Raw genomic sequence first — 17,732 nt, forward strand, 5'->3', positions numbered from 1 at the left:
ACACTATATGGATACACGACATACGTCATCAACAATTCCTCTAAAAATTCCTCAAGATTTTAAATAAGAACAACTCTTTTGTGAAACCGATCTAAACCGAATGTTAACCATTTCAGACAGAAATTCTTTAAAGGAGCTAATTATTTGTGTGCATAAAACTAATATGGGGTTTGGGTCCATTTAGGATTTCCAGAAACAAACCCAACTCTAAACAGTATTTACCTACACGAACAAGTTATAACGATTCTATGAACATGGTGATAAATTTTTTGTTAGAACGATGACGTCATTTTAAAAATTTGATATGTTAAATAAAGGATTATACATACTAATCTTCATGTTTCATGACGCAAGGAAACGTTGATAACTACTTTATTTAAACGTACATGATGTAATGTCAATTCTTTCAGGGGCATTCAACATCCTTTTATCTTTTATGCTCACCGCCCTTAAACATTAACCTTTTTTTAAATGAAGTAAAGTTTATTTCAAGTCAGGATTTTTCATTCCTCCTAAGGAAAAAATATTAAAGTCCTTAGTCTTAGTCTTATATATATTATATAAACGACGAGGGATCGGCAAGAAATTGTAGTCCTGTTCTTTTGGAAACAGAGTATAAGAATAGCCTAACTTATTACTTAGGTTATTTATCAAAAAATAATACATTATGAAATAGCCATGACGTATCGAGCTAGAGGAGGCAATTGACAGCTAACACAAAAATACATAGGGTATACCCTATGTATTTTGTGTTAGCGAGGTAACACCGTGTACTGTGTAGGGAAAAAATGCTGCTAGGCTGAAAAAATGGAGACACCAATCTATTTAATAACTGGATACTCAATAGTTAAAGAAAGGAGAGTCAACCGTCAGCTGATGTTATATTTATGTAATAAAAAAACCAGGTAGGGGTAGTATTTATGTAGTAGTCAACAGCTGAAAGGTGAGTCACTTTAATCTCCTTTTTATTCAATACTTTGTGTATCCAGTTATTATATAGGTCGGTGATATAAGATGGGATATTGACTATCATTTTATCAATTTAATTAACTCAGCTGATGTAAAAAAAAAACAATGAGTACTTATCTACTTTTTTTTTTTTTGCTTTATAAGGATATTTTAAAGTGAATATTTCTTAGTAACTGTGAGATCGTTAGAAAACTGTGCCATTTGTTTATGGTAATCTATCTCCTTACAGATTAGAAGAACATGATACGGCATGAGAAAACTGGAAAAAAAATATCTGCAAGGTGGTGTGGCAAACTGTAGCTTGTTGTTTAAAAAAAAATGGCGCATCCTGAAAAATAGTTACAGCGCCCTCTATGTGAGTACTATAAAACAATATATTTTTATTATATAGAACTTCCGCAAACAAAAAATATATATTCTCCGCAAGGTGGTGTGACAGTCTGTAGGTTGTTGTTTAAAAATATGAGGGATACTGAGAATAATTTCAAAAGCGCCCTCTATGTGAGAAACATACACATATATTTTATTTTGTATAATATTATCATTTAGAGAGTTGTGTCTCTCTGTAATACACCCATGCCCATAAGAAATTTTGATTGGTTAGAAAATCCCTTAGCAGTGCTAAGTGCTAAGGCGCTTTTTGAATTTAAAAAAAAAAAAATTTGCAATTTTTTTTCAAAAATCCTCAGTTAAACAAAACAAAAAAAATTGAAATTTGAAAAAAAAATTTTAAACTTAAACTAATGAATTTTTTGGGAAAAAAAAATTCAAAAACCTATAGTTATTTACAAAATTTTGAAATTTTTGGAAAAAATTCAAAAATCCACAGTTGTTTACCAAAAATTACAAATATTAAATTTTTTGAAAAATAATTCAAAATTTTGTAAATAACTATAGGTTTTTGAATTTTTTTTTTCCAAAAAATTCATTAGTTTAAGTTTAAAATTTTTTTTTTCAAATTTCAATTTTTTTGGTTTTGTTTAACTGAGGATTTTGGAAAAAAAATTGCAAACTTTTTTTTACACAAAAAAAATTAAAAAATTAAATTTCAAACATTTAATTTTTTCGAAAAAAGTTCAAAAATTCATAGCTGTTTACAAAAATTTGATTATTTGCTAATAAGTTTAATTTCAAATATTAAAATCCGAAGCTATTCTCGGAAAATTAAATTTTTTCGATTTTTTTTTCAAAAATCCGTAGTTTTTCACAAAAAAATTAATTTATTGAAAAAAAGTAACAATAATTAACTTTTCAGCCCCTCCAGCCTCCTCCCTCCAGAAGTCCCCTGTTTAGACATAGTTCCATAAAACGTATAACGTTATTTGATAAGGTTTAACAAGGTATAAGTCGACCAGAGCCGATAATTGTTCGAGTCAACACAACAACAAGGAAAGAGTGAATCAATTAGCTAATTACTAACTGTCTGTTTACTTTTCTTTTTGATGGATGGCTACTATGCACCATACATAGAAAGATGACTTGAAGATTGATATATTATGCACTGTAGATCAATTTGATATGTACTCGTTCAAATTATTTTAAAGCCTTTATAATAATCATATGGATAGACGCATAAATAGTTTTAATAAAATATGACATTGTACATTGTACAATATTATACTTTTTCATGGTTGCTACCCGTAACGTGTTTTATATTTTGCAAAACCGTTATAATTATTCTTTTAAATTTGAAGAGAAAACATGTAATTATAAAGTAATCACTAGATCCTAAGTAAATAATTAAAAAAAGTTTCAACAGTTTTGAAAGATATTTAGAGGTACCTGGGGGCTCTATAACCCTTAAGTTTTGAAAATGACAATTTTTAACGAAAAAACTGAGTTCTTTCTTAAATATACTAAATGTTAAAACTTTTTTCGAAGAACAATAAATTGAGCTCACTAAATTTACAATAAAATATGTTTTATAATTATTTCAATAAAAAAATTATATTTAAAAGTTCATAATAAGGTCAAAAGAAGTTGTTTGAAATTTAGCTCATAACCCTTTTTTTAATTTCTTTAGCCTATTGTAACCCAACTATTGGACTGATAAATATTTGTATTTATGTTTAATTTACATAAAATTCAACGAAAAAATTTAAATTTTTAATTCCCATGGCCTTGGTGACCTTTTTATGACCTTTTCATGTTAAGTTACCATTTAAATTCGATTTCTACACATAAAACGAGGGATAAAAATCTGTGTCATCCTAGTAGATGATAGTACCTATAAAAAAACTATCATTTGGATACATTTTGTTCTTTTTTCTTGTTGATGTATCAAATAAATTATGAGTGAGTTTTAAATTGAAAGAGTACTCATACATAGTCGTTCTTTTGTCTTCCTTTAAACTTTTTTGATTGCTCTTTTTTTTAAATGTGAGAACTTAGGCATACAACGGTGTAACTACAAAATCACAACCCGTGAGCGCTCTAGATACTAAAGTATTGCCTGCCTCATCTTACCATATCTTGGAGCTGTTATTTTTTCATTCTTATGGAGAGAACATCTCAGTAATGAGTAGCCATGTACTTGTGAGTGTACGCCTGAAAAAGGGAGAGTAAGACTGATGATTTGTTCGTGTGCAGCGTTGAAATCTGAACAATCCATACTTTTAACTCTAACGAGATATATTTCTATAGCCAACAGCAATTTACTAAAATATTTGGAGAACGGCTGTATTCTTATGAATTCCTTAGATGGCCCTGTTATATTTTACACGGGAGCATTCATGCCTATGACGTTTTTGTGCCCTGGACTCCACAAACTCCCCATAGGTGAAGTGCAAAGGATTGGCGTCGGTGGTGGAATGCAGTGGCCAATTTTCATTCGATCATAAATTGATGTAATGCTCAACAATCTTTGTCAGCTTTGGCCTTGTGTACAAGTGCCCCTGGAGGACCATATTATCATTCAGGAAGTATTCCTGAATCCACGGAGGAAATGAGTCTCCAAATTTTATTTCCTGCATCAAGGAGAGGTCGGATCTTGAAGCCAGGGTCACGTTCAAACGGGATTTTCTTGATAATTTAAAAAAGATAAACAACTAACATTTCTAATGAGTGCTATGAAATATTCAACGTGTCTAACTGTATTCATGTTCGTCTCTGAAAAACTCATGGAAACCTCTCCATTTACCAATAACTTAGTGTTCAGATTTCAGTATCGCATCACGTGTTATAAAAATAAGGTTTACGTACCGGCAGGTATTGTTTGTCGCATCACTGCCTAAAGATAATTAAAATGTTCGTTTCTACATATACACATGTGTAGATTGTAATAGGTAAAGATAAACAAATGAAATTTCTACACACTGTTATTAAATGTTCAAGAATTGTTCCATGTTGATTTTACGTTTGTAAAATAGGTTATAAACTATGATATTTATTTATAGTCTTTTTGTTTTTATTTCTTTCTTCTCTGCTTTACATAACAAATGAGACTGTTCATTGTAACTTTATTGACTGTGTGACGTCAATAGAGATTAAGTATGTTTCTACTATGTATCATGTTTTGTTTTACTCCAGTGTGTGAGGTAAAATCGTGGACTTTTTGATAACAGACATATAGTGTAAGCTTTTGCAAAAATGAAATGGAGTTCAACATTGAGCCTTTATCACAGACTTTTTTATTGATATATCTTTCTATTTGTCAAAATGATTTCCTTTGCTTGCTACCTTTCCCTCCAACCTGGCCCTAAAAGCCCCTCAGTACTTCTTGACGAAGGTCTCAAACATTTTTACCTACTGGTACTCGAGAGAGGCCTCGAAGTACAAGCTTCCTTTTCAACTACGCCTGAAGTGACATAATCGAGGGACTAACAGACTGGAGAGGAGCTTGGCCAACCCGATATTTATGATTTGACCAAGTCAAAAATTTCTGGCCTCTCGTCTTCATACTTTCGATATATTCGATATCTCGTAATATACGTAGTTTTCCAGACATGTCACGTATCTAAATAAATAAATAAACACACAAAGATTTGCAGTGAACCGGAAAATAGAAACAAAGTTTTTTATGAAGGACATTTCAAGTTAAAAAAACTGGGGAAGCCCCCTGTCACAAATTACCGTAGCCTCCGACAGGAGTCTGGCTCTAATCAACTTTGAGGAAAGTTGTACTCGCTAGACAAACTAATCAACCACACAAACCCCTCGGTTCTATTGAAAAAGTAAAAAATATACCATTAAGGCTTAAAAAAATTGAAAATTTGTTAAATTATGAAGATTAAGTAAGAAGAAATTGTGACAAAGTTGCCAGCGTTGGAATCTCGGAATATAATCCTTTTATGGCATTAATGGAAGTTAATTTGAGGGAGTGATGACTACAGACAGAGGCGTTCGCAGGATTATATGTATATTATTATTTTACTTTTTTTTTTTGGGTTTGATGGATTTAAAAAAAAAATTTCAAATATTAAATTATAATAAGAAATTTTTTTAAAGAAACAGCTTTTCACATAAGATTGATTTTTTTTTTAAATTTCAAAAGTCCACACTTGTTCACAAAAAATTACATTTATTATAATTTTTGGAAAAAAAATTCAAAAATTAATTTTTGTAAGAAAACTTGCAAAAAACCCATAGAAGAGAATTATTTTTTTTTTGGACAAAAGCCTTAATAAATTAAATTTTTGGAAAAAAATAGCTGTTCATAAAAAATTATTTTTTTTTTTATACAAATTTCAAAAATCCACACCTGTTCAGAAAAAAAATTACGAAAATGGTATTAGGTTGAGTCCAAATCGGACGCAAAAAACGCCTCTTAGAACAATCGTTATGGTATAATAGATATCATAAAGTTACGTCATTATCAATCAATCTTTACCAATATTGATAAGGATAACAAATTAAATTAACTCCCAAATGATAGTTATTTGAAGTATTAATAGGCTAATTCAATTTGATCTACTAAATTACCAATATAATTTGCAATATTAGGGAAAAAAAATGTCTCTGAGAGGGCGTTCTAAAAAACATGAGAACTAAGGACTAAAAATGCAATGAGGTGGAAAGTTTCTCAAAATGTTAATGGAAATTTGGCTTCGGGAATTTTCAAATGAGTAATTTTGAAGTGTTCCGTATACATTTAGACGACGATATTTTAGATTTATTTTTGAGGTTCATCCTCAAATCATTATATACTAAGCTTCTGAGTACACTGAAACTTCGACTCTCCATCACAAATATATCTTAGTAGTCATAATTATAGAAAATATTGATTTTATTAATACAGTTATTTTTTATTACAATTTCGGCAGAATAAATTCTCTTTTTTTGTATGATGCCTCTGACCAAAACACATTTGGGTCTGTGAAAGAGGGGAAAAAGGGTCTTAACTTTATTCAGTCAAATACATAGATACTAGTAGGACAAGTGGCTAATATTCTAGGCCCATGACTAAACATATTTTTTTATAAATGTTGGAATTCTTTCTTTAAAAAATTTATTTTATAACTCTTTTACGAATTTACAAAATTGATTTTATAAAGTACATTCAATTTCGAATAATTAACTTTCAATCGTATAAACCGGATTATATTTAGAGATAGACAACGATTCAACTTTTTAGCGACATTTTTCTTATTTTGTTGTTAAATTTATTTGTTTTATGTTCTAATCGGCTGAAAAATATATTTGTCACCTTGAAAAATTTACGTCTCCGGCCTTCAACATTGAAAATGTCCAGTTAAACACTGGGTGTTTGTCAAAAATTCCCATAGAATGTTTCCATGTTTGAAAATTTGTAACTTTAGTAAGGACAGCTAATAAAAACTATACTATACAGGTGAAAAAGCTATTTATGCTGCAAAAATGATTTTTTTCTCAAAAAGCAATTTTCTCTCAAAACAATAAACAAATTTCAAAAAAATAAAACCAAATTCTAAAAGCCTGATGAATTTTAATTTATTTTATTTAATAAAATCACCTTCACACACTCCATACTAGGTCAAAAGAGCGAGAAGGCCGTCTCCTCTTGGTTCCTTCGGAAATATTGGAATTCTTTCTTGCTCCGACTGATAAGTTCGTGTTTGGGTTTCCAGGGTGCTTGGTTGGTTTATCATTCGATCGCACACCACACACACAAAATCCATTGGATTCAGATCCTGGGAATTTGGACGCCAAAAGTCCTCCGAGAAGAAGACGTCAAAATTATCTAGGAACTATTTCCAAGTTTTACTTTTTTTTTTTGAGGTGCCAAGTACTCCTGATATATTTAAGGCCTTCCATTGGCAACCCGTCGATCCAGGGCTTCACCTTATACGTCCAGATAGGTATTAGTGTTGACTTTGAGGCATTGGGAGAACACATGAGAAGGCATCAAGTCTCCTTTGTAACTAACCATGCTAACACCATGACGTAGACTGATAACTCAAAATCACTTTCATAGGCCTCAAACTATTTCTTAACATTGTGAACGAAAGTGTCTCTGAGCCGTAAAGTTCGATTAATTTCCATGTTGTCACTCCCGGTGCGGATTCCAAGGAAGGCTTTTCCAAATACTTGGGAGAACGACTTATTCAATGGATCCTATTTTTTTGTCAGCTGCCTGAGTGCGTTTACTTGTGGGGTATATAGCTTGCGCACTCTGTACTAAACAATACGGAAACAATTTTAGTTCCATACATATAAAGGACTGATACGAACTTAATTAGTTTTATGTTGTAGTGCAATTTTTTTTTAAATATACTTTTTACCTAGATACGATTCGTAAAATAACTCATTCATTTATCGCCTAATCTGTTCTATAGAAGAGAATGATGGATTATTATGTATTAAACCTATAATTAGACATTGAAAATAATTATTTAAACAGCAAAAACTAACTTGAAATGCAAAGGAAAAATTAATAGAACATATGTGATTATAAAAAGTACATAAATTTGCAAATATTTAGGCATTTTAGACTGTATTATTCTTTACAAAAATGCAAATGGAAAGAAATCAATAATATAATTAATTATTTGCATAATTGACCTTGCTTAATATAGAGTCAAACACAAAAAAGCAGCATTTTCGTACTACCGAATTCTCTCTCATAAGGACATATTTACACATATACAAATGTATATCGTATAATTTTTTCAATGTGGGCATAAGAATGAGTGTAGCAGCCGGTGAGTGCAGGCCTTGATTTTGAACTAGATTGTACCTATATAATTACTAGGCCGGTTTGTATATACACTTTTTTGTAATTTCGATTATGGCCAGCACGGAGAAGTTGTGATATGCTATGGAAATTACGTATGCAAAATTTCGTTTTCCTACGAGGTAATTAATAGATCACACATCTCGATCAAATTATGAAAAAAGAGAAAAATTCTTTAGTAAATAAATAAAGATACTTAGAAAACATTTTTTGTTTTTTTGCGTAAAATAATTTTGATTTACGTTTCTTTAACCTATAAAACGTGTTTTACAATTTTTTATTATTAAAATTCTCCTATGGAACAAAAAACGAGTAAAAAGTTAGGATGATTTGATTATCCACGTATAGTGCGCATCATTTTATTTTATTAACAGGAAGGAATGATCAACATTTGATTTTGGTATTTTTTCCTTTTTCTCCATAGGGTAGCTTTAAAAAAATATATATATTTCCTATAGGTAATATATATAATTCCTATTGTAGTGATATATACGCAAAATAATGATTAAAGCGAAATTAAATCATTAGGTCAGTCCAAGGCAAATCGCTCACTCAAAAACAGCAACATCTTAGATTATTTTCAAATTTGGCATATATTTTAATATTAGCTAAAAACTTAAGGATTCAAAATTTCAGGCTTTTAATACATAAACCCTTAAATTATTAAGCTATTTAATCCATAGATAATTTTTTTATTCTTTTGCTGTATTTTATTGTACGCATAAGATCAGAAAGTTAATATTTTGAACTAAACAAAATCAAACATTTGTATTTTCAATTGCACTGAAATACTTAAATGTCGATTTTTAATATATCATAAACATATACAATACGTTTTTATATTTATTTTACAAAAATTTGATTACAATATTGAATGTATATATTCAGAATGTACTCTACCTACGAACACATCTTCAACTTTAGTATTTAAATGCACCTCTAAAAACTTATTGTATATGTTTATGATATATTTTAAATTAATATATAAAATTTTGAGTCAAATTGAGAATGAATATGTTTGATTTTTTTGAGATCAAATAGGATCAAACAATTATTTATCAAATTGTTTTCAAAGTAGATATCTTCAAAAAAAAAATTCAAAATACAGCGATTTAAAGATAGTTGAGGCCAAAAATTTAGAAGCCTCTATATCCTGAACATGAAGACAAAAAAAAGCTACAAATTTAGGAATTAAAATATGAGGCAAAGTTTTAAAAAAAAATGGAAGATGTTGCTGTGAAAACTGTCCTTTTTTTATATTGATATCACTAGGAATAATGACCCCTTTATATTTGAATAAAGAACTTTTGTTTCCCTCATACATTGAACAAGATGTGCTGCTACCTATAACCTATGAAATTGGGCAAAAGTTAATTTCTTACCATATCAAAACTTTTCCAAACTAGCTGTAAAGTGGAATTCGAAAAAGTTGAATAACGAACCTCCCTAATACCTACATATCAGCATGCGTAAAAGGCATATTTATATACTCCTTCGTACTTATGCGTAAGTATAAGAATAACTACATATTTACAGCTTAGCTGCCTTCTTTTCATTGCTCAGAACAACCGTCTCCACCTCTCTACGTATATACGTCTTCCTTCATTGAAAGACATCAAATCCGAGTGCGATATTTACGTATATACATCAAGTATACAAACAATCTTCTTAATATACTTATTCCTACAAATTTTCCATTAGTTAATTCTGTGTATCTCTTCTGTGAAAAAGTACGAGGTTTCTGTTGTTTTTGAATGAGCTGTCCCTCCGTGATGGATGAGGATCTTCTTGGTTTTCTGTAATAGTTCAAAAGAGTTAATATATTATTTAGAACATGAACGACTTTGATCATAGCACACTCAAAGCCTCACGACGCTTTCGTCCCAAAAGACATTCGTCAGAAACGCATACTCCGGAAATATCCATTTATCACTATGATGGTAACTCCGTCACGGAAAATTTGGAAAAGGCTGTTCGCAAGATTTCTCGAGGAAGTTCCCCCAATGTAACCTCCCCATGATAATAATAATAATAGCAAATTAGTCCCTTTTGTATATTCGTTAAAATGTACTGCTCCCATGAGACTTCTGGCATCAGGCTCCGTGCAGCATTTTTGAAGTAGAGGGCTCCAATTACTGTAATTAAAAATGCAGCCCTGCTCGATAGCTGTAAACTCTCAAAGAGTGGCGGAGTCCTTCCCACCCTGGCCACCTCTGTTACATAGCCCATAAAGGCTAAAGGCCACGTAAGAAAGGGACTGATTATCTATTATTGTAATTATTATTAATCATGTTAATTCCTTCCTGCTTCACCGTGCGCCATTAGATGCAACCAAGGGTCTCTCCAGTCCTGGAGTTTATGAACGATCTTGCTCGTGGTTATGAAGAGTATCGCGCTTCTCTTAAATCCATACGCCCTACTACAGAGTACGGGGAAGCAAGTTCAGATGATCTTAGTTCCGAATGGGACAACTCTGATGTGGAGAGTAACAATCGTTTCTCTTCATTCCCCAAGAAATCTCCTTTTCCTCACCTCCCAACGCCTCGACATTTAACACCTCAAAACTCCTTGCCGACTTTCGATGAGGAAAAGACGAGGCAGATTCTTATGAATAAAGAGGACTCCACGACGGACGAAGAGTCTTCATCAGAATCCTCGAGGACCACGTCGTTTCTGAAATGGAAGGATAGGGTAAGAATATGATGATTCTTTGACATGATACTTCCGGGGATGAGGAAGGAAATGCTTGTGTACATAAATATTTTGTCTACCTCTCTCACTAAAATATTAAATAATAAATACTCGACACGAGCAAAGGTTAAACCGTGTTAAAAGGTTAAATCCTTTTTTTTTTTAATTTTACGTAAAATATTATATAGAAACGCCCACATTCTACATATATAAGTACCCTCACATACATAACTCTCATCCCCAAATCATCCCTAAGATGTGTACATAGGTCGTACATATGTCGTCCGCTTTCATGCCAAAGTAAAAGATAACAAATACTCAAAATTCATAGGGTGCAGGTGAAGAATTTCTCCCAATTTTGAAGTAATGAAAAGTAATATGAATGTTTTAAAAGGTTTTTCAGCTCAAATACAACTAATTCTAATTTAATTTGTCAACGTTCAGAACATTTTTTTTGGGGGGAAAACGAAGAAGGAACAAAGGTGGATTGAGAATCGTAAGAGTTCTAGTTAATAACCTGTGCACAATTTACAACAATTATATATTAATATAAATTCCCTAGTTTGGAAAAATTTACCAACTATCTACTGAATTTGTTGTCACCTGTCGATATTCTTCTAAGCAAGTTGATTAGTTGAATTATAATTAGCAAGCTGTAAAATAATTATTGAATAATAGAATTCGTGATTCGAGTCATTTGTTATAAGTCTGGATCGAGACTTGACACAAAAAAAAAAATGGCACAAAAATAAACAGTTTATTTTATTGTCAGCTGTCGATATTTCTGCTTTTTTTCTTCAAATCAGCGTTCTGAACGTTTCTGAATAGATCATTCGAAAGATGTTTTTTTTGTTAGGCTTATAGTATATTTAGACAAAGTGGCTTAGAATGGTCTAATTACGTATGAAAGGTTGTGTGATACAATACAAGGTCAAGGTGTTAAGAAAGAGGAGCTTTGGACAGATCTAATTTGTATTTTCATTCTCCTTCTGATCATGATTTGATTGAATAAGAGTCATGCCTCGCAGATTTCCCTCTCCTCAGCTTAAAAAGATTTGGAATGGAATACTGGGGTTTGCCAATATTTTTTGTGTAGGAGGCGGGATTTGATTAAAGCTAAGGAAAATAAGAGTTCCATTTACATTTAAGTATTTACAAATCTAGCGAGAGTAGGGACAAGACTAAATGAAATGAAAATGATAGGCCTAATGTATTTGAAAGTGACGTATTTCTCTTTTTCATCCTCCCAGATAGTAGTAATAACTACGACTACAATATATACAAAAATAATAATAACAAACCTAAATAAATATGGAGTCATTTAGTCGCATTAGTCCTAGTATAGAGTCTATACAATACGTTATACAATTGTTAGCTTAACAATCATAGTCCAAAGAGAAAAGTGCGCCTTGTTCCTGCCTCACTCCTATTCCTGCTTTTCCCCCCCCACTAATATGATATAAATTTGATTGTCATTTATAAAAAGGATTGTGTCAACTTGTTTTGCTTGTATTGATGACCGATGAGGGATCTTCAGGGAACCACACCGCTGAGGTGACAATCATCATACTCATGATCCCTTTTCTCTTCTCCTGTTGCATCATTATTACATCATGTGGTATCTTCTCCATTCTTATGACGTCACTGGCTTGGTTCTTTCATACTCTCCTGAATCCCCAACTCCCTTGCTGCATCTCTTCATGGCGTCATGTGAGTACTCCTCCTATTTATCTCTCATATTTGGTGTATTGAGAAAAAGAGTCGAATAAGAAAAAATATCTCAATCTGTACAATTAGGTCAATAATTGTAAATGAAGGATGTACAGTACTTGTGAGGAGGATCATGCAATATTTAAATATTCATTGGATACTCCATCTAGTAATGGTGTGAGGATTTTTGACCATATTAATTCAAATGACTGAAATATAAGTATTATAAGACACATTACAAAACTCAAATGCCCACAGTTATATTACTCTTAAATACGTAATAATCAATTCAATTTCAATTGATCAAAATCAAATGATAGTATTAATATATAGTTGGCAAGTTGTGCCCTTATCAGTCTAGCGGTTCAACTCGTTCTGGTTCTTGAACCACTCTATCCGGAACCACCAAAGTTTGACTAAGACCGGAACCGAGACTGCAATATATTCCTTGTCGGTCTTGGTTATGGAGCTTTTGTTCCTATATATGATATATAAAGAAAATAGAATATATATTATAAAAAATGAATTAGCTTTAATCATTAAGTCAATTTTCTTTGTTTTTTTTTGTTTTTTTTGTGCAATCTCAGCGTTTTCAATTATTGTTGTACGTCCAAGGGTGATACAGTTGTTTTTGATTTATAATTAGCTAATGGCTCCTTATGGATCTGGAAAAGTGGTTTTAGGCAGCACACGGTGTAAATGAAAAAGTGAAGGGGTGGGGTAGATTATGGATCCTAAAGCTACAAAGCTTGTCAGGCCCTTATAATATGATAAGTATAATATTTCGTAAGCATGCGTTTCCCAAACTTTACAATGCCAACGCTCCCCTACGCTAATACCTTTTTTGCTGAGGCCTCCTTTATACCGAAATATGTGTACGAAGTATGTGTAAACTTAAAGCAATCCCCAATTCTCCATCAAACCTGCGCCCCCCTAGCCTTCCCTCACGCCCCCACTTTGAAAACCATTGTCTTAAGCAACCTTAGCTTTCAGGGTCCCTGCTGGAACTTGGGGTACTACGCACTCTGCGTATAAGGTACCTGCGGCCCTGTTTGTATCTAATATCATTTCCTGAGCCTGAAATTGCCCCTTGTTTTAAGTACCTGTTACCAAACTGAGCCTCTATTATAAAAGAACCGAGACCGAAGACTGGATCTGAAACCGATAAAGCTGAATTGAGAACGAAAATGAAACATTTGAAATTAAAGGAACATGAGACCCAGTCGGATATAACCGCTAAACCTGAACTGGGCACAACCTGTGTTTCGAGGGGAGTGAAAGCGTGTTATGAAGGCCAAGAGCTTGATATTTAGCAAAATATGAGCAATCTGTTCTTTGTACCTAAGATATGTTAAATAATTTGCAAGTGCCTTTAACCCCTCCCCCCCTCCCTAGTTCCCTAACTTGGGCTACTTCACACTCTCTAGTCCTGTTTGTATCTAATATCATTATTTGGTCCCAATTTTCTTTCGACGCCCCTTGTTTTAAGTGCCTGTTACCAAACTCAGCCTGTATCAAAAAGAACAGACCGATAAAGCTGAACCGAGACCGAAACTGTTGAAATTAAAGAACTATCACCAATAGAACCGCTTAGCCTGAACCAGGCACAACCATAGTAGTTGTTCATTAGAATGATCAATTTTGACATGAAATAATGCATTTTAAGACAAATAATTTGCAAGTTGTCAAGTTACTTATACAAGTTGCAACTCGTTCAGACATCGTAACTTGTACATAACTTATAGGGTGTAGATTTAAAATCATTAGCAAGTTAAGACATCAATATCTTGTTAACCCTTAGATCTATGTTTATGAAAGTGTCCTCATCAAATTCAGCTAATAAAACTGTATAAAAAAAATACAAAATCTTTGCAACCAACGCCGTGCGGCTAATATTGTGTGGCAAAGGAGATTGTTGAGTTTACGAAGTGCCCGAATCAACTGTTTACAATGTATATTCATTGTAATTATTCTATCATATAAAGTAATTTAATTGTTGCCTATTTTAGTTAGTGCCTATTAAAACGAAAAAAATGCGACATTTCAGACATTGCAACTTGTACACAACAACATAGGGACTGATGATGCCTTGTTCATCCTCGGTTCTTTCATCACAGTGTCTTATATGGATATAAGTCTACAGAGTTTTGCAGTTTCTAACAAACATAAAATAGAGATGATTTCAGGTAAAAAACTTTTAAAAATGAAAGAAGTTTCGAAATTCCAAACTTATTGGAGGGAATTAGATAATACTTCGTTCGTTTCAAGTTCACTCAATTATTATTGGTCGGTTATTCAAACACATTAATTAGTTTCATTCAGATACTTCATGAAACGAACAAATATTTAGTCAAAACAAAAAAAGAGATAAGATAGCTTACATTCATACTTTATCCAATATATATTTGAGCCTGGTATCTTTCTTACTTTTTTTATGTATCTATGTATGGAGAGGCCCATTTGCTCTCTAAGTGCTTTGTGAAAGATTGCAAACATTAGGATTGTATCTATAGTTCATATTCCACTTAAAATCCCTACTATCCATCCTTGTACCAGAGGTAAAGGTCTATGCCAGCTAACCAATTCAATTAATTTAGTAAAACTCTAAGTATCCTTCATGCTCAAGAATATTTTGACATTATTCTTAATTATTACTTAAGGAAAGTTCAAACTGTCTGGTACGTAAATTTTTCGTATCTTAGCCTTCCCATTTGGATGAAGTGAGGTTTTAGTAAGAAAATGAAGAACCGGATGTGAAATGATCGCCATTAATTCGTTTTAAGCAAATAGACAATTGCTATGTTATAACTTGCCTTATCGTTAGCGTGTCCCTTTCCTTAGAAATAAGTATACACTAACCGAATGGACTATAATTGAATATAATTTATTTACGTAGTAATGTAAAATGATTGACATTAGATTATTGACGAAAGTAAGGTATAAATAAAAAATAGAAACATACTCCGTAAATTAAATACGAATGAAAAGTTGTTTATTCTTTCGTAGGTAGATCGATAAACAACATGAACCTATTAGCCTGATATCTACTAATAGTGCTGTGTTGATCCTTATTACTACAGTCATGTATGGTCCTTTTCAGTGCTCCATATCATTCTTAAGACTTATACAGTTCGGTCTTTGATGACATCAATCAAATAAGTTTCTTCTTTTATTAATCATTTGATTAACTGACAGTCCGAACGACCGGTCCTTAAACTGCGCTGGTCGAATAAATAAGGACTGATCCAACACCTACTACTAGGCCTATTTATGTCCTGCTAAAGTTCACAGTACATATGTTCTTCATGTGTTAAAGATTATAGTAGTGGATAGTTCATTGTAATAATCATACATAGCTATTAATATTTAGTTTATTTATTCTCCATGACGTCAACTGTGTGAATGTTTTTCTACAATTGGGGGATATTGTCTATTCTCTTCTTATTGGTCAGTTTTTTCCTTATTTTGTACAAGTGTAGATGTAAATCTATACGATTCTTCATGAGCCTTTAATGATCAATTTCCAATTATCTATCTACTGGGTGAGGATTTAGCTTGAGAAGATGTGCTTTAGTTATTTACATGTATTAATTTGCATAAAATTTTGTGAAAATAATCAAATCGTGATATAAATTAACTTTAAAAAAACTTGGGTTCGAAATAGGGTTCTGGAATTTACATAGCAAAGAGACACTTGGCTAGAGGCAGCGCAGATAGTTTCTTCTGAGATATTGGCCCATTTCTGGATGCAAACACGCTTCAGAGTGTCTTTGATGGGGTGGTACTTGGTACAAGCCCTTTCCTGAAGGACAAATCAAATATAAATATCCGTAGGATTCAGGTTAGGGCTCCTAGGAGGCCACATATTATTTTTCCATAGGTCCTTGAAATTTGCTTTTCACAATCCTGCACAATTTCTTCAGTGTGAAAGGGTGACCTCCCTTGGCTGAAAATGTGTCATGAAGCAAAAACAAGGATCTTGTCGATCAAGATGGTCTAGTACACTGGCTGGTAGATCCTTACACCTCATCAATGAAAATGAGGGCATTTTCTTCCCGTCTGACATAATATCAGACCAGACCATGACACTGGGCTGATTCCGGGAATCTGGTCATCATAAAATGCTCCTAAGGGTTGCTTTAAATGTTTTTGTCTAAAATACGGTCATTTTGTGTGTTCTAGATGACCTCAACGGCGAATAATTTTTGGCGTGCAGTCTCTGCTCAAGTGCTTCTTATTCTCCGCCATTTAATCCAGGCAACAGGGTAGCTATTTTATACAAAAAGTGTTTTAAAATTAATTTATATTACAATTTGGTCATTTTTACAAAAGATTATGCTAATTAATAAATGATATTTATTTGAACTTATTCTTCACCCTGTACATAAATTAATGGATATATTTAGATATAAATCACAAAAGACTGAAACTATTTGAGTCCGTTTATTGCTCTTAAATTGATTGAATAATTTGTTTTAAATTATTTACTTGAGTTATTAATAATTTTATTTGCTTTGCTTATTACAGCCCTCTGGTTGGAGAAAAGTCCGGAACGTCGTTCAATGGACTCCTTTTATTCAAACGTATAAAAACAGGAAATATCAATGGGTACAATTAGCAGGACATTCCGGGAATTTCAAGGCAGGAAAAGATCAAGGGACCGTGTTAAAAAAACTCTGCGTGCAAGAGTCACAGTGCTACGAGAAATTTCTCCATGACTCTTTAAAAGACTTTGTCCCTGAGTTCCGAGGAATGTTGACCCTTGCGGATGATGAAAGTAAGTAAATAATTTAGTGGTTAGACTCCATCCGAGAGCAAAAATTTTGGGTTTTGGTCTGATGTGGATCAATTATGTCGGTTGTTATTTAGTCGTTCTAGTCCATTCCAGTCTCAACGGTTCCTTAGAATTGTCAGTCCTTTGAATTTTTGATATTTTATCGATGTTTTATTAACCTAAATAGGGTTGTCTGCAGTTTTTTTTTGCGGAGGGTTTTTGTAATTAAAAAAAAAGCATTATCAATTTTATTTTTATGGAAAACAATTTCTGAAATCCACAGCTATTGACAAAAAATTAAATTTAAAAAAAAAATTCAAATATTTAATTTTTAGCGAAAAGTTTCTAACATTCATAGTTATTAAAGAATATATATTTTTTTTTAAATTTGAATTAATTTTTTGGGAAAAAAAAATTTCAAAAATTTCAAAAAATTTC

General features: G+C 32.2%; 1 protein-coding gene across 4 annotated transcripts in view; it reads left to right on the forward strand.

Moving 5' to 3' along the window:
* LOC121130020 (inositol-trisphosphate 3-kinase A) overlaps positions 1-17,732 on the forward strand; it is a 151,119-nt gene that overhangs the window by 117,704 nt on the left and 15,683 nt on the right. For 3 of the 4 annotated variants that reach the window (XM_071893821.1, XM_071893822.1, XM_040725708.2), the window contains one exon: positions 17,048-17,297. In XM_071893821.1, the coding sequence (XP_071749922.1) occupies positions 17,048-17,297 (250 nt within the window). Of the gene's footprint in view, positions 1-9,767; positions 10,125-10,444; positions 10,811-17,047; positions 17,298-17,732 lie in introns of those variants that run through there. The other variant, XM_040725707.2, reaches the window with a different exon arrangement.

The sequence above is a fragment of the Lepeophtheirus salmonis genome, chromosome Z, assembly GCF_016086655.4.
Source record: "Lepeophtheirus salmonis chromosome Z, UVic_Lsal_1.4, whole genome shotgun sequence".
Lineage (NCBI taxonomy): Eukaryota > Metazoa > Arthropoda > Copepoda > Siphonostomatoida > Caligidae > Lepeophtheirus > Lepeophtheirus salmonis.